The 17,907-nt window shown below is 38.9% G+C and overlaps 1 protein-coding gene across 4 annotated transcripts; it reads right to left on the reverse strand.

The window, feature by feature from the left end:
* Positions 1-1,539: 1,539 nt before the first annotated feature.
* LOC126583227 (vacuolar cation/proton exchanger 2-like) lies at positions 1,540-7,272 on the reverse strand. Of its 4 annotated transcripts, none has more exons than XM_050247554.1 (13): positions 7,135-7,272; positions 6,904-7,031; positions 6,044-6,310; positions 5,679-5,746; positions 5,564-5,592; positions 4,181-4,377; positions 3,849-4,061; positions 3,413-3,547; positions 3,106-3,222; positions 2,971-3,024; positions 2,681-2,797; positions 2,338-2,431; positions 1,540-1,875 (listed from the first exon to the last, which is right to left on the reverse strand). In XM_050247554.1, the coding sequence occupies exons 3-13, from the start codon at positions 6,308-6,310 to the stop codon at positions 1,865-1,867; spliced, it is 1,302 nt and encodes a 433-aa protein (XP_050103511.1). In that variant the 5' UTR covers positions 6,904-7,031; positions 7,135-7,272; the 3' UTR covers positions 1,540-1,864. The 4 variants fall into 4 exon arrangements, with proteins under 4 accessions (XP_050103511.1, XP_050103512.1, XP_050103513.1 ...); XM_050247555.1 differs by lacking the exon at positions 7,135-7,272 and adding an exon at positions 6,768-6,801 and having other exon boundaries at positions 6,904-7,126; XM_050247556.1 differs by lacking the exon at positions 7,135-7,272 and adding an exon at positions 6,672-6,801 and having other exon boundaries at positions 6,904-7,126.
* Positions 7,273-17,907: the final 10,635 nt, after the last annotated feature.

The raw sequence follows: 17,907 nt of genomic DNA on the forward strand, positions 1-17,907 counted from the left end.
AGGGTCATATATATAGAGAATGGAGATGGTCGGCCCTTAGAGGTTTTTTGTGTGAAAATTGGTGATTAATGGATTCATTAGGAATTAATCCATTAATTAGCCAATTAATCTCCATTTATATGGAATAATTTGTAGGTTATGAAGTAATTACCTAAGATGAGGATGGATGAGATAATTCGGAATTGGTTACCTTTTTTGGACACTCTTGGCTTGATTAAAGAATGATTGTCCACTGCTCGCGCGTAGGACAACCGGTGTGTCTTAGGGGTAACTTTGTCATTTTTCATAAAAAAATCCATGTGTCGCTTTGTGATTATTTTTGGCTCCACAGTGATCATAAGGTATTCGAAAGATAGTCACTGTGGTAAAAAAATTCGAATTTAAACCCCAGTGGTCTAAGTCTTTTAGAATTTATGCTCGAAATTAGAGTTTCTGTCATTCTTCTGATAGTAGCTTGCAGGTGGGTCTCAAGGTAAGACAAAGATTGTCATTTCATCATTTCCATTTCATCCCTTACATAAACACAAGTTTTGCACCCAGTTGCCCATTAGCTTCCACACCATTGTCACAGATAATTGAGTGAACCCTTTTTCCGTCTTGGAGCAACATCATTCCAGCACATAGCTCCATAACGGAGCAGTAAGCCTCCAAGTCAAACTCGGATTTTTGAGCCCCCGACACCATTTCCATGGCGGATTTCAGATTACCCATTTCGCAGTACTTGTTAATCTTGGCATTCTTGTTTGCAACTCCGGTGATGGCGGGTGCGGCGAGAGAGTCGGAGACGTGAAACTGGGCACGAGAAAGGCCCGAATTTGGAGATAACATAGGGGTTTTTGAAGAGAGTTTGAGGAAGATGTAACCATTTGAGGGTTTGAAAGATTTTGATTTGTTTTCGTGGTGAGGAAGAGGAGATATCGACAACAAGTTTTGCGGTGTGGTTGTGGCCGTCATCATTGTTCTGAAAGGAGATCAATGGAAGGGATGAAATGGAAATGATGAAATGACCATCTTAGTCTTATCCGTGAAACCCACCTGCAAACTATTAACGGAAGAATGACAGAAGTTCTAATTTCAAGTATAAATCCTAACAAACTTAGACCACAGGGGTTTAAATCCGATTTTTTTTACCACATGACTATCTTTCGAATTCCTTATGACCATGGAGACCATTTATCCTATTAGGCCTAATCTAAACTACTAAACAGGAAATTCAAACTTAAGTGAGAAAATAAATTGCTTTAATTTACTTGGTTAAGTCCGTCGTAGTTTTCAAACTTTGACTCTGTTAATTATACTCTATGAGTTTAGAATTTTCTTTTTAAGAGTTGATTCGACACTTGCTAATGAGCAGCATGCTAGCCTTCTTGCATCAAAATTTGATTGTTTCTCCGTAGATTCGAGTGGTTTAAAATCGCTCTTTGTCAATGATGAAACTATCTCGAAAAAGACGGATTAGACTGAAACTTATTTAGAGAGGACACAAAAGAGACAAAATCAAATAGGGATAGAAGGAAAACCTAACATCAAGGAACAAAATTGGATAAAGAGGAGTCATTTTGTGAAAAGCTATAGCAAAAGTGAAAAACAAGGGGTTACAGCTGAATGCTCATGCTGTTGAAGAGAATCAAACTGCTCTGTTATACAAAGCTGAACAAGTTTCCAAACTTTTGATGCTCTGGGAGATCACATGGATTTTCCATTACATGATCAAGAACAAAAAATAAAACAAATTGAACGGATCACATGGCTTGATGATTCGTGGAAGAGTAGCTTCCTGTATATCTCCTACCGCCTTTTTGCACGAAGAATCGCAGATACTACGTAGACTGTTACATGCTATGCCGCCACTCCAATGGTTAGTTTAATTACCATCTGCAACGAATCCCAATAACAGATATTTGAGAACAAATATGTTAACTGAATATCGAGTCAATAATGTAACTGATGTGTTAGTGATTCAGTTTCGACAACAACTAGGAAACGCAGATACAGTAACAGAAAAAGCACTCGGCATGTCTTTTAGCCGTGTACTTTCACATATACGATATCGCTTGTGTGTGCTACATATTCAGGAAAGAACTAATATGATAAAAAGGGTGCAAGGCTTGATTTGACACAATCGAAACTTGATGGATCGTGTGCACGATGTGTTAGTTTCCATCAATTGTGGCTTCAACTGTGTGCCAGAAATTAGGGGCACGTCACAAACTAAACCAATTGAAAAGAGATCCTTATGTTTGTTTAGGCCCGTAATGGCCTTGCATATGAAGATGACTTTTCACGGGTAACAACACTTGCGAAAATGTATAACTCAGTAAGCTTCTTGTGACTCACCTTCTGAAGGATCGACGTGTACAAAAAAACTGGCTGCGACTATGAGATAGCACAGAATAAGCATCAAGCCTTTAAAATAGTTTGACGTCCCATCCTACAAAGATAAAGGCAATGAATCTCACATCGAGCAAAATTGAATGTAAACAAAAAACAGCAACTAAGAAACACTTTGTCATATCGTACAATTGAACAGAAACAAAATAAAAGGCATGAAAGAAAGAAAGCATAATTCATCTCGGATTATGTAATAGGAAGACTCGACAGGGACCAAATAAGTTCATGGTTAAACTTAGAGAAACTCTTAACGGTTAAAAGGAAGACAAACAAGGAAATGATCACAAACCTGCAACATAAATGCCACGACTAACACTGTAATAAAAAGTGTGGCAGTTTCGAACAGTTGAAAATTCAAGTCCATTGGCTGTCCCATGATCCACCCCACAACTACGCAGAAGGGTATCTACAATTGTCAAGAACACAAATTATTAGCCTATTTTCCGTTCTGAAATGTAATCAACTCAAGAGAAACTATAACAAGCAAGTCCAACAGAGGTTTGTGACGGTTCATAGACATTCTATCATATGCCAAAGTTCTGTAGAGAGAACTCATTAGCTAGCTATTCAAGTCCTTACCACAAACATGGATATTTGTGTAGATGATCCAATTGCAACTCCAAGTGTGATATCCTGCGGAAAGATTAATTCCGTCAATAAAATAAACGGAATCTATAAATTGAGGTTTACAAATCTTCGATTCAAAGCACTCACAAGCTTGTCCTTCATGGCAAACATGATAGCACTTGCATGCTCTGCAGCATTTCCTACAATTGGTAGTAGTATAACACTGATAAATGCCACAGGCATGTTGAATGAGTCAGATGCTCCCTGGAGAAACAGTAAATACAGTAACTTATCAAATAGTTACACAAAACCGAGGCCAAATTACCGGTAAAACAAGAATGAAAAATGTGTCACAATCACACACAGAAAATGGAAGTGCAAAAGGTCAGCACAATAGCAGCTCAGAAACTATGCACCCGGAGCACAGTGGACTAGTATATGAATCAACTGTTACCTGGATAGCATCAACAAGGTATCCAGACAAAACGGACACCCAGACGGTTAAAACAGCAAGCCAGCCAATTGCTTCCCAATGAGTTATCTCGGGAGCCTCTTCCTCATCGGATTCATCTTCATCCCTGATTCCTTCCTGAAACAGTTTCCAAAGAGAAATTAAACAACTGAATGGATATTTTCAATAGAAAGCTGAAGGAACTAGTAAACGCTGTTCTTTATGGAAAATAAAATCATAATAAAATTGATAAGAAGATAATTCCCTTAAATATGAAATTTTTTCATATAAAAAACCGAAGCTCATTCAAGATTTAAAAAATGCAAAAAACTCATCATTTTGATAAACTTCAGCAACTAACACAGCAATGCACAATGTTCAAAATAGAAAAACAATGACATTCTAGATCCTTTGAAAAACTTAAGCAAACTTGACTGACCTCCTCAATGGGATTATAAAGATTACGATGACTTCTAAGTTGAAAGAAGAGGTAACTTGCATATGCCACTAGCATTACACAGCTGCTAAATCTTGAAAGAGACAACTCTGACTTCCCAAAGTGGATCTCTGAGTGCGTAAAATGAAGCACAGCTGGAAACATTAACCCCATGACAGCCATCAACAGCAATCCGGAATTCACAAGGGCGGCAGACTGTTGCAAAAGTAGCCACATTCGGATGTAAATGTCATGACATCAAGATGAACAGCGTCAAAGAGCTCACAGAGCAGAAAATTTCAGGGTCCAAAGCTTAACAAAATTTGAAGATCTACCTTGTTGAAAACCTGAATTTTTTGGTAATGAATGATTCCACCAGTGAAGAAGGCACATCCAAGCACTAAGAGCATGTTAGACAAGATTGATCCCAATAAAGACTGCTGAACAACCCTTATCATTCCGTTCTTTAATGCATATATTGATATAATCATTTCCGTTGCATTTCCAAATGTGGCATTTAACAGACCCCCAACTGCAATCGAACAACTAGCTCACTTGAGAAAAAACCAAAAACAGATGCACAAAGGAATAAGATTTTTTGAATCAGTGATTCAGTAAGTAGGTTACCAAAGCTCCTACTTTGAAAACAAGAGGAACTACCTATTCCCTTTCATAACCAACGAAAAGAAGTGTATCAAGTGACACTACAGAGAACAGGTTACCGGCACTGGGAATCTGTGATAATTTATTAAGATTATCTGAATCACTATTTATAAATGGGGGTAAGGCTAGCCGACATTCACCTCTCCCAGACCCTGCGTAAAGCGGGAGCCTTGTGCACTGGGTACGACGACGACTATTTATAACAACTAAAATATCTTTCAGGATGTCCAGTAAACACTCTAGTAAGCTGACGTTATAATCAATTAATGGCACAAAAACATCATTAGAGTAATTGATATGATCAAAGTCCCGTAGAAAAACAGTTTACTTCGTACAAGCCATTCAACCAGACACATGACTATAGAGACTAACTAGTAAACAGGTAGGAATAGAGAAGCAAATGATGCTGTTACAACAACAACAACAACAAAGCCTTATCCCACTCAGTGTGGTCAGCAGACTGATGCTGTTGGGGGATTTAAATCCCATAATGTTATGATCTAGTAAATTAAACACAGAGCGAAATGCATGTTCAAAATTCCAATGACCAGCAAAAGATAACTTGCATAGTTTACCAAGAACCAACTCTGTTAGTTCCTCTACAGTCTGAGTCTAATCAATGAGATACACAAATTATTCTAGGGAAGAAGTTAATTTATTGAGGATAACTAAAAAATCTTAAAATATACTTCTCAATTGTCAGGGGATTCAAGGGAAAATATACGACTATTAAAAAAACCCATATTATCATCCACTAAACTATACTATTGATCATGACCATTGATCAAATAATATTGCGTCTAAATGTATGGCCCCAATGGACAGCCCTAGCAACATTTTGTGTCAACAGAACAGTACTTTATTGCAGCAGCAGAGCCAGGAATCTAAACTAGGATGGTGGCAACCTCAGAAAATTTAGTTCATCAAAATAATATATATTCGGACAAAATTCTTCGAAATCCTAATCCAGTTAGGGATATAAATATCACTACAAAAATTTATGAAAATGATACAAAAATTCAGGCTACCATCACTTGGCAGGGTAAAAATTATACCTGTTGGTCCGGTGTAAAAAGCAAGTTGCCTGCACCACAACAATGAAAAACTCAAGAATTACCCTTAGACAAAGTTAAGGGAACTTAATGCAATCCAAAACAAGCTAGCACTTACTCAGTCACATATCCTATACGCTCTGCTAAAGGTACGATGCCCACTAAGCTGAAGAAGAAGACCCATCCCTAATGTATACAAAGTAACTGTCAATGGATTAGGAGTGAAGTCAATTTAAACTATTGATAGGATGTGCAAGAAAGAAACCATGTTGGAACACCTTGCCATATAAGATTAGGCTACATCACAAGGTTGTAATGTCAAGTTCCAAAAGAAAATAAAGACATGGAAACCGCTAATTCTTGATTAGTTGCCAGTAGCTAAGACTATTCTCTTCTGCACTTCCCTGCTTACTAAACTCTACTTCATTCTTCTCCCAACTAAATGAAATGATTTTTAAAGATGAATTAGAGATGTATACATACATGCTTTCCAGTAATATAATGTAGCAAGATTGCCAACGGACCAAGGGGTAGCAACACATTGATCTTTGCTTTAAATAAGACTATATAAATACTCCTTGGAACTCTTATCCACATATGTGTTGAAACCCATGAGTTCGCCAAATCTGCCCATGACCGCAAATGAATCATCTCAAAGTCCAAGGCCTCTACTTTACTGGTGGCTGCTGATGAGCTAAAAGGGATTTCTTCATCAGACTCAAGGTCTGTCTTTCCGTCTATGGAAACCATCTGCAAGTAAGAATTACCAACCAATTAAGAAGAGGGCAGAACACGGAAACGCGATTACACCAAAGCAAGGAACTTTACTCACAAAAAAAAAAAAAAGAAGCTACATTTACCCATTTGGTTAAGTAACTTGGAGGACAACAATGTACACCAAGTTAAAAATTAGCAAAAAACAATAAATGCATGGTGACCTCATTAGAGAACAATCCCAAAAACGAAGAAACTTCATTGGTTTTCCCCAAAACTGCTGATTATATTTTCATATTTTCCACCTTTTCATCTTTTAAGGGCTATGGGATGCAATCTGAAAGTAACCAAATGACTACATTTAAACAACCCAGTTTTCTTCACTTCAATCACATACCAAATAACGCTCAGTAAAATTAATTAGGCAGTGTTTGGAGGTTGAAATAAATGAAGAATCAGAACAGATGGCATGGAGTGCAAGCCATCTACTTACAGATCAGCCAAAACACCAAATGGCACCAACCCACCTGAAAAGAAATCATTTTTACTAACAAATACAGCAAAACAAACAGAGCATATCAATTAAAAACGATTAAATTTATAGATTCTGAGAGAAACAACTGTATTACCTCAAACCCAGAAGCAAAAATGGATTGGATTTGAGCAAATGGGCCAACTTCTCCTCAGTCTTTGCCTCCTTCAGAGAGAGAGAGAGAGAGAGAACGTTTGTCTGAAAATGGAGCCCAGCACTTTGGGTCTGTGAAAAGGAGAAGAGAGATGGAGTCAAGAGTGGAGGAGGAGATGGCGTTGGATGCCAGAACCCGGCAAAAGATTTTAAGACAAAACGAGACTTATTATACATTTAAAAGGAAGGTTCTGAGAAAATTCAAAATAGGGAGGCCTCGTGATTCAAGGTTTGATTTCTTAATTGTTTTCCAATCTTTGAATGTTCTTTCTTTATGTCCCTCTCCCACCAACAACCCATTTTCGTGGTTGATTAGATTTAGATATGTTCTTGTTTATTATTATGTTCATATATTTATTTCTTAAGAGTTATATATGTGTTACATGTTCGGACCAAAATAGTATGTGCAACATGTTGATCCAATGTTGAAAACATACAAAGAATATAACAATATCGAGAAATTTACCTTAAAATTTTATTCTGCACTCCTTTTCACCAAGAGTTTGTTGTGTGTAGACTGACATATATGAACATCTTCAATCACGCTCTTTATTTTTTAGCTAAGAGTAGAAAGTTAGAAGCTCCTTCAAAAATTTATACTCTAATCATACTTTTTAGGATTAAGTACCTAATAAAACCTCATAACCTTTTAGTGTAATCTTATATTGGTCTCAACCTTTTTAAACTTTCCAAAGAAGTACCTAATTTACTGAAAATGTGACATCCGTTAAGTCTTAGTTAATTTTTCCGTTACATGCACATGTGGCAACATTGGATATCACTTATTTGATTACTTGGACACTAAAATAATAATAAAAATAATTCAAAAAAACATGAAGATGAAAAAATAAAAATAAATAAACAAATTCAAGAATAAAATGGAAAATAAAAATGAAGATCCGGAAATCTCCTAACAAAGAAAATGGTTAAGAATTCAGAGAGGGTTTTAAGGAGCTTATTATTGCTCATGTGATTTTTTTCATTACCCGATTTTCGGCTGGTAAAGCGTTCAGTTCTTCTTTATAGGCGATGAAAATGGTGGTGGCCAAAAAAGAACTTTATGAATTGAATGTTTATATAACACACTCACACAAATATGACATTAATCGTGCAGACGTAGACGTAAACTGCATTACTAAAACGAATGAACTCACTTTTAAGCAACTGAAAACATTAAATTTTCATTCCCATAATTTTACTTAGTTTAATTAAAATATCGCTTGTATATATATAGTATGTGAATAATCATTTAAGCTATGATATAAGGTTAATTTTTTAATTTCAAGAATTTAGTATTTGAAGATTTTTAAATTAGAAAGGTAATAAGTCTATTTTACTTGGTTGAAGTTGCAGATATTCTATATAGGTTATTCCAATGTATTTGGGAGGTTGGCCGTGTTTATTTAATGGTATTCACTGTGATATTTCTAAGTATTGGTCATGAAAAACATGTTTGAGTGAGATATTAGTCATGATATAAAGTTGTTACCATTAGACTTTCAGTCATAGTTGTTAGTTGTTATTATCCGCATTTTAGTTATAACTGATATTGTGACTAATAGAGCTTTAGTTATAGAAGGTTGTTACTAAGATTTTCAGTCATGTGGACTGGTTGTGACTAAAATGCTTGTTATTAAAAGGATGTTACTAAAAGGATGTTGTGACTAAAAGTGAAGAGTGATTGTTACTAAAAGGATGTTGTGACTAAAAGTGAAGATTTGTGTAACGCCCCTGCTAGAAAATTTTATTTCGGAAAATAAATTCGGTGATAGGTTAGAAATTTACCCCTTGTTTAATTTACTACCATTGATCACACTTCTTTATTTAAATTCTTAATCACTCACAAAAACCATAACCAAAATTTTATATCCAAAAACATAAGATTAAATTTCTACTTAATCACCAAATTTCTATTCTTAAATCAAATTCCCAACAAAAGACTATTCTCAATTATTTAAGGTTGCATCTAACCCCTGTTAGACTACCTACGTACCCTTGATACGGGATCAAGCCTTTCGTAGTTCACCATTCCTCCTTTTATCCATTTATGAAAATATTCTAGAAATGAAATATTCACCATTATGCTTCCACAATTGAATCACATCACATAGGTACCAAATACAGATTTAAAAATATCAAAAAACTGGATGAAAAGGCAGCATTGGCCCACTGACCACGTGCCGCCACACATGCCGCCGCTGACGGCGGTTTCAGATGAACAGAAACCCAATTTTCTGACTAACTCTAAAAATTACCCAATTTTATAGGTAAATAGAGTTCAATGAGAGGAACAACTTTCATACCTGAGCCGAAGTCCAATTCGGCCGGGAAACACCTGAAATCATCCTTGGACCGCCAGAAACCCTAAAAATAGGTGTTCTCAATTCGACCTCAAAACAAACTTCGACGCCCCAACCATTGCTTGGGCTTTTCTCCTGACATTAAGGGGAGACTATTGGTGGTGGTAATGGCTGGAGTTAGCTTTGGGTTTTGGCGAATTGAGGCCAAACCAGTTGCACCCACCGTGGGGTTTCTCTCAAAATCAATCCAATGTCCTTAGTTTTTCGGGTGGAAAAGGGAGAGGGAACGACTAGGTTCAAAGTAAGGATCATTTTTGTACCGGTCCGGTCGTCAAAGGTGGCTAGAATCGAGAGATACATATGGGTCGGGTCAGGAGGAATTTGAGTCGAGAGGGTCTGGTTTTCCCCTCTTTCTCTCTCCCCTCATTTCCCTCATTTCTTTTCTCTCCTATTGGTTCCCCCCCCTTGATTGGTCCACACCCCTCCTTTTCTCTCCTTACCTTTCCATCACAGCTACATACGTGGCTTCACCTATCCTTGCTCCAGAAATCTGGAGCCTTCCAGATTGTGGTAAAATTACCAAAATGTCCTTAACTTTAAATGTTAATAACTCTTCCGTTATAACTCTGTTTCATGAACAGTCTGCGCCCACGCATCTATGAGATTGAGCTCTATCCAAATGTACCAAGAATTATGATAAAATATATGAGAATAAAATATTTCCTCATATAATTAAGTTAACCAATTAGGAGCATTTTCGTCATTTCTTAACGAAAAATTATACGATAAAAATAATAAAATCCGGAGAGGAAATTTCACATTTTCTCCCATTCGAATTTCATAACCATAAATCGATTTATTTTCGATTTTTTGCCACATATTCATATATTTAAATTTTCAGGGTATTACATTCAACCCTCGTTAAAATAAATCTCGTCCCTGAGATTTCTACTATTGAGTTACGAAAAAGAATTAGAACTATTCCCACCATTTCTTTAATGGTGGATAAAAACATAATCTCAATCTATAATTTAATCCAAGCTCCGAAAAATAAATAATTTCCATTAAACAATCAACTATGCACAGATTTTAAACCCCATCTACCATTGACTAGCTAATACTAACATAATAACCACAATCATTGGTAAACTACGTACCATCACTGGTTATACGTCGTTGTTACAACGGTTCTTCCTCCAAATTTCTAACCCCACACACGGCCGACACCAACATCAGAAATTTTTTGTCATACTCAATATTAGCAAAAACAAATATCATAAATTTCAGCCATAACTATCTTCAGCAGAATAGATATCAGAATTTCAAGCCATAATCATCAGTGGCTAAGCACTATCAAAATTTCAAGACAAACCTTTATAACTAGCAAATCAAACATAAAAATTCCAACCAAAATCATTGAAATTCCCAATCACACTTGTCGATGCAAATTTTCGCCGTCTTCAGTCTTGACGAAAATGCACCTGCAAAACAATCAACACCTTTGATCAAAGACTTAAGCCTCACGCGCCCACGAGGTTGGGGGGGTTAGGTCAACGGATCTTCGATGCCTAAGTTAGTTGCTCTGAGAGAGTAAAGTGTTTAAGGCTTTTTAGGGTTGCAAAAAGCTCCCCAACATTGGTAGAATATGGGGTATTTATAGGGCTAGGGCCGGCCATATATGGTTTAATGGAGAAATATTCTCTAAATATTCCCAAGATATTTAATAGGAGATAATATCTTGAGATAATAGGGTAATAATCCTTAATTGATTTAAATTAGGATTACTTACTTGATTGAAGTCAATCTTCAATTAGGAATGTATTAAAGATAGGATTTGGGTAATTAATAATTATCTTTAATTCCTTGCCATGGGCAGGTGAGTTGTGGGCAGTTGTGTTAAGCTGATGAGTCCTTCAGGGATGTGAGTTGCACGTGGGAGAATTTGAGAAGCCTGCCCATTTATTGAGGGAAATCTTGTCTTTCTTGAGTAAAAGTCCATGTGTCGCCTCTAGAATTTTTGGGATTATTTTAGGCTCCACAAATGCCCCCACACCTACTGTGATGTATGCATGGAAATGGCATAAGGCGTAGAAATCTCAAGCTGCTTGGGCTTTTAAAGTTGTTACCCAATTTGAACTTGATCTTCTTCCTTGATTTGAAGATAGACTTCTTCTAGGAAAAGGAAAATAATTATTTCCAATACCTATTTAACTCTGCCTTAAGCAGGGGATTAAATAAATTTGGAGAACAATCATTATTCCAACAAGAAAGAGAAGTCAGAGGAAATTTTTTATTCCCCCTCCCCTAGCGTTATTCTTTTCTTGCCCTTGCAAAGAGTCGTTTCTCACTGTTCTTCTTCTCTGTGCCACACCAAGGTAAGAAAAAATTGAATTTTCTTCTTCTTGAATTTTTTGGGGAGTCTTGGGACTTGAAAAATTGGCTTGGCTGGGGTTATGGGTGTGGGTAACACACGGCATGGGAGCCTTGGGGTTGCTTGGTGGCGCGGCATGGGTTGGCTGGCGTGGGCCAGGTAGGCGGCTCAGCTCGGGCCAAGGAGGTTGGCGCACCGGGGCGTGGGAAGACTGGCTTGGGCCGGGTCTTCAAGGCTGCTGGGCATGGGCCAATGCGGGTAAGAAGAAAGGAAGAGAGACCGGCGTGGGCTGGCTCTCTTACATGCGCGACCTGGGCCAAGAGGCCTAGGCCTGCCTTAGGGCGCATTGGGCGCGGAAGAAAGAGGGGAAGGAAATGCGGGCATTCCCTCATGCCTCATCTTTTCCAGGAGGTGATTTGCTCCATGAAATGTGCGCTTGCTCAATGTTCCCCAAATGCATTTCATGCGATGATAGGGTTCTCGAACTTGAGTAGGTGTTTTGATCTTGGCTTGACCATAAATGAGTTCTGGTACTGCTTTGAGATCGACCACAAGGAAGGTGTGGGGCAGCTGAGGTCTCACCATAAGCTATTGATGCTTCTAGCAAAGGCAATCATGGCTGAACGAGAGACACCTTGGAGGTGAGCGGAGAGTGGGAGTTTGACTCTTCTTCTGAGCTGTGTGTCCCGACTACCTTTATCAGTGGTAAGTGAACTGCTTCATTCTTGTCCTGCTTGAATTTTTGTTGAGCTGCTCCATGACTTCAATTTATTGATCGTTTTTCTTACTTTGCATAGAATCGGAGTTTGGCTCAACTTCAAGGACTTTGACATATATGAAGAAAATGTACGTCGTCTTGTGCATTCCTGCTGAGTACTGTGAGTAACGCTGGCTACTCAGCCCTTTTCGTAGGGAAAAATGTGGCCTGACCCTAATGGAAGAGATAAAAGATGAGGCATTGGCTCGCCCGATCGCTGCTATAGAGCCTGCTGCCAATGGTGGTGGAAATAAGAGGTTTTCCTTACCTGCTTGTGAGCCTTCGGTTAAGAAGAATCCAATGACTTCTTTTATTGCTCGTGGGAGCTCGTCTGCTGCCGAGAAGCTTGTCATTGATTTAACTTCCCCCAAGGGGGCGAATATGACCTTTGAGCCTGAGCTTGTGAAACCTGTGAAGGGAAAATTACGAGTTTAACACATGGGATTTCTAAATGACTAGCATGCATATACAATTCAAAATTTATATACATGAGCAAGGGAAGCAATTTATCAAATAATATCAAAGCTATAGTCATGCAAATCCCCTTCAAGGTTCATAGGTTTATATATAATGCATCTAAAACATTTAAGTTAGGAATAAAGTGAAGGTATAGATCTATACCTCTTGATCTTGATTTTAGACCAAGGATGGACCACCTCCAAGTCCTTTGCTCCTTGAAGTCCTTGAGCCTAGCCTCCCTCCTTGCCTCCTCCACTTTGTTAGTAAGAGTGCTCCAAGGTTCTCCTTTAGTCTCCAAAGGAGAAGACCTCTAAATATCCACACCCACTAGTGTAGTGAGATGGATGGAGGAATAACCAAAAGGGTGAAAGATTGTTAGCTAATTCACCCTCTAGGTGGCCGGCCTTTGTGGTTTTAGAGAGATGTTTTCTTTAGCCTCTTTGTTGTTTTAAAACACACAAAAACCCTAAGGATTAAAACTCTATAAAGTTCCTTATATAGACAAAAAGAAACCTAGTCAACAACTTGACTAAATATCTCTCCCTCTCCACTTGCAAGGGCCGGCCCCTTTGTGTTGGTTTGGGCTTTGGGCTTTTATTTATTTCTAGTCATCCAATTCTTGAATAAAAGCCCAATGGTTTAGGCCCAATGGGCCCAATTAAACCCAAACGTTTCTTTAAGCCCAAAACGATCTTTTATCGCTATTATGATTTCTTTAGACTTTCTAAATTAATCACAACACTTAATTAATCCAATTAATTATTTCCATCATCCATTAATTACTCACTACAAGAGTGTATCGGTGTACAATCATTTTAGGTTCTAATTAGCAAGGCAGTGAGGTGATTGACATCAATCCAATTGATTATATTTAATCCAATCACTTAGTGAATTAAAAACTTCCTTTTAATTCACCTTTCTTCTTTGATGACTACATTTAATCATCTAGAAGAACTCACAAGTTATGAGTGACATCTAACCATATGTCATAGCTACCCAAGCTAATGTAGAAGTTGTTCGGAGAACCTATTCAGTTGGAATTACAATGTAATTCGATCCTTCTCTAAAACAATACTCTCAATCACATTACTAGGATATGGATATATTATGTCAAACCCCTAATGTGATTATTCCTTCTTATATGATTCATTTGAGTCGTATAGGAACGCTTTCCTTTATTACGCTCGATACTTCGGCCGAAGATTCCCGAATCATATCTTAGAGTATTCTTCCTCTCTAATCGAGGATTAGAGATTCCTTGTTGCGCATTCACTTGCCTTCATGACTAAGTGGCTTAACCCCAATTATGCCGTGGACATCCGCGAATGGGGTGACTTTGACATAATCAAAGATTAAGTACTTAGCCACAAGACAACGACGATGCCTCAGGTCAAATGACTACTTACATTATTCCAACCATTAGAGTTACTTGCTTGACATGTGAGTAGACCTCCATGCAAGTACTCTCGTTCGATTGTGTTCAGTGAACTCATTCCCTTAATGAGCACCTACATACTTGTCTTTAGTGTCACTACACAAATGGGATGAGACTTTTCATTCTTCCATTTGAAGTGGACACAGTATGTACCGGTCTAAGCATTGTCAGTGTCCCTCCGACAATCCAATGACCAGGAACCTTTTTGGACATAATGGTTATGTGAAGAAGGTCTCTGTAGTCTAACATCATTAGATTACTTCTTCAATCGATCCATTGTCCATGGATTCATTAATAAGGACATATATCGTTTATTGAGATAGTCCTAATTAGTATCTTTGCCATTTGATGTATAAGAGTCATGCATACATCGATTCATTTGTCCTGAAAGGTTTTTTCCAAAGATTGACTTTCAGGGCATATTTCCAACAACCTGCTGCTCCAAAGGTGACCATATCCATTGCTGAGAGACTTGCCCAATGGAAGAGTTTGGTGGTGCCTCCGGTGTCCAGGTTTGTATCGAAGTGTCCGTCAGGAGCTAAGTCTAGATTGGCTTTTGAGAGGCTCACCGCTATGAAGAGCGTATGCTGCTAAAGTGACACTTGGGCCTGCTTCTCATTCTGTCGTAGCTGACTCGTCTGCTGAGAAGGGGAAATCTACTCGCACGGGCAGTTGTGAGAAATCCATCGAGTCTGATGCTGGAGAGTTTCTTGAGGTTTGTGCACTACTGAACGCTGACCTGCTTGAGGACGTTGATGCATGTGCTAAGTTTGTAGACAGTGTTGGGAAAGTTGTCGTCCGCTCAGACTTTTTTTTCGAAGAGTCCTGCCTAATTAAGAAGGTCATCCCTGATTTCTATAATGTATAAGACTTTGATCCTGGCAGCTGAGTCTATGCGTGTTGATCATGAAGATGTTAAGTGTGTTAAGGAGGCCGAAGTGGCGCTGGTGGCTCAGCTGCTGAAAACATCGAGAAGCTCAAATCTGAACTCGTTGTTTTGAAGCGGTCTGATGTCTCTGCCCCCACTTCTTTGCAGTTGGAGATCGCTCATGAGGAGGTCGCTCATTTAAATGCTAGGCTTAGAGCGACTCATGCAATGTTGGAAGCTGTAGAGAAGGAAATCAGTCGTGTTTCTTTAGTGGTCGAGGACCTTGAGCGTGTCAATTTGGAGCTACGAGCTGCTTGTTTTGCCAAGGACGATGAGCTTATCTTCATGCATGTTGAAGTGTCTCTTCTCAAAGAGATTGCCAGTAAGCTTGAGTTTAAGAAGTGGATCTGGAAGGTGTGCTATTTGTTAGCGAAAACCTGAAAAATGAGCTGGATGAGCTATAGAGTGCTCACACTAGGCTTGTTGAGGAGAATGCGCAGCTGAAGAATGAGAAAGTTGGTCATGAAGTGGTGCTTGCTTATTGTCAGGCCAATTTCTACAAGCTTGGCTATGTAGACCATCATCAGGGCAGGTCATCGGATTATGAGTTTTCCGAGAAGGACTTTGAGACTTTTTCCATTTCTCCAGTTGATCTGCTTGATTCCTCATTTGAGGTTGCCTTTAGTGGAGCAGCTAAAGGTTAAGCAGTCCAGGCAGGGGCGGCTGAGGATGAGCTGATGGAAACTTTAGTTGCTGGGAGTGGACGGCTGCTGAAGGCGTGGCAGTCGAGGAACCAGTGGTTGTGCAAGCTGCTAAAGAGTAATCTTTTTGCTTAAACTTAGAAGTTTTTTCTTTTTCCTTTTTGTTCCGCCTTGCTTGAACTTTGTTGGCCTTCGAGCTGGTTTATCAATTTGCTAGAAATTTAATAAATAGTTTTCCTTGTCTTTGCTTCATCCTTTTATTTCGCCATGTCTTTTGTGAAACTTTACCGTAGGACGGGCGGTTGGGTGAGCTACTTGAATGAAGCATTTGATCTCAGTTTGTCACTTAGGTTTTAGTTTCAGCTTCGGGGTTTCAGGAGCCTTGCTTGCTTGAGGCGTTTTGCAAAACTTTATTGTAGGATAGGCAGTTGAGTTGGCTATTTTGATGGAGCAGTTGACTCATGTAGTCATTTTAGGCTTTTAGAGCTTTTGCCCTCCCAGGGCATGTTGCGAGATTTTTGACTTAGAGAACTGTCAGTCGGACTCATGCTTCTCGTAGGAAGCAGAAGAGGTCCGCGTAGCTGCTATAGTCATGACACTCAACTTTAGTGGCTTATTGAGCTTTGGCTCTCCTGGGGTGCGTTGCGAGATTTTTGACTTATAGAGTCGTCAGCCGGACTTATGCTTCTCGTAAGAAGCAGAGGAGGTCCGCGTAGCTGCTATAGTCGTGACACTCGACTTTGTCCCATCAAAACTTAAACCATAGATCGTCGATTGGAAGTGCTGCTTGTAAGTAAGCAGGCAAGTCCACGTAGTCATAGTAGGTGTAAGTCTCAACTTACGAGCTACCTTGGGCTTGTAGTCGTAGGGTCGTCGGCCGGGTGTCTTACTTACAGAAGCAAACGACCCGCGTGACCACTTCAAGCGTCATCCCTGGTTCTCGGAGGCATTATTTAGTGTGAGGTGTAGGCGAAGTCGCTTATCAGAAACCATATCCTTCCGAGTAATAGCTTTGATCCTGCATGTCGCTTAAATAGTATTGCAACACTTTGAAATTAAGCCACTCATGAAGATTTGCATGTCGAGGATGAACCATCTTGTCACTCGAATTCTTTCAAGGGAATGGGTCCTGCACTTAGCGTCTCTTCAGTTTAGAGACCCGGGATCCCGTAGAATTGAATCCTTCAGTTGGCTAAGTCTATTCCGGTGGAATGACTATCATGGCCAATTCTGGAAGTCGTTTGGCGTAGGTTACCGATGTATTCAGGGGGACTTGAGCAGTCGTACAACCTATCCATATCTGGATATTTAGGTCTGGGTTGTGTATTGATGCAGCATGAGAGAGTCATTGTTTATGCTTCCAGGCAGCTCAAGACGCATGAGAGAAACTATCCCACTCATGATTTGGAACTCGGTGCAGTAGTGTTCGCTTTGAAGATCTGGAGACATTACTTGTACTGTGAGAAGTGCCGAATCTTCACTGATTATAAGAGCCTCAAATATATCTTTACGCATATAGATTAAACTTGAGACAGAGAAGATGGATGAAGCTCATCACTGATTATAACTGCATGATCGAATTTCATCCCGGACATGCCAATGTGGTGGCGAATGCACTTAGTCGGAAATATCACGGACATCTTGCGTCTCTTCGAGCTATCCATGTTCCACTACTATTTTCGCTTCGAGAAACCGACGTTAAGGTGAAACCGGGTGATCAGGGAGCTTGGTTGGCACATTTCCAGGTTAGATCTGTTTTAATGGATATGGTTATAACAAGAGGATTCTTTTTTTTTTTGTTCCAACAGACCTGCAGTGATGGAGGACCAGCTGAAGAGCCATCCTTGGGTCTCAATTATGAATTGTCGGTAAACGAAAAACCTGATACTTCCGAGGAGCGTCCAAAGAGGAAGAATAAAATACCCATCAAGTTCCAAGATTATTGCACTTAATAGTTGTACCTAGAAGTTGGTTCTTCCTTTTTCCTTCTTATTTACTATTTCAAGTGTCATTTTCAAGTTTAAATAAGGTGTATTTGAGAAGTTGAGTAATGAAGT

This window comes from Malus sylvestris, chromosome 9, assembly GCF_916048215.2.
Source record: "Malus sylvestris chromosome 9, drMalSylv7.2, whole genome shotgun sequence".
Taxonomy (NCBI): domain Eukaryota; kingdom Viridiplantae; phylum Streptophyta; class Magnoliopsida; order Rosales; family Rosaceae; genus Malus; species Malus sylvestris.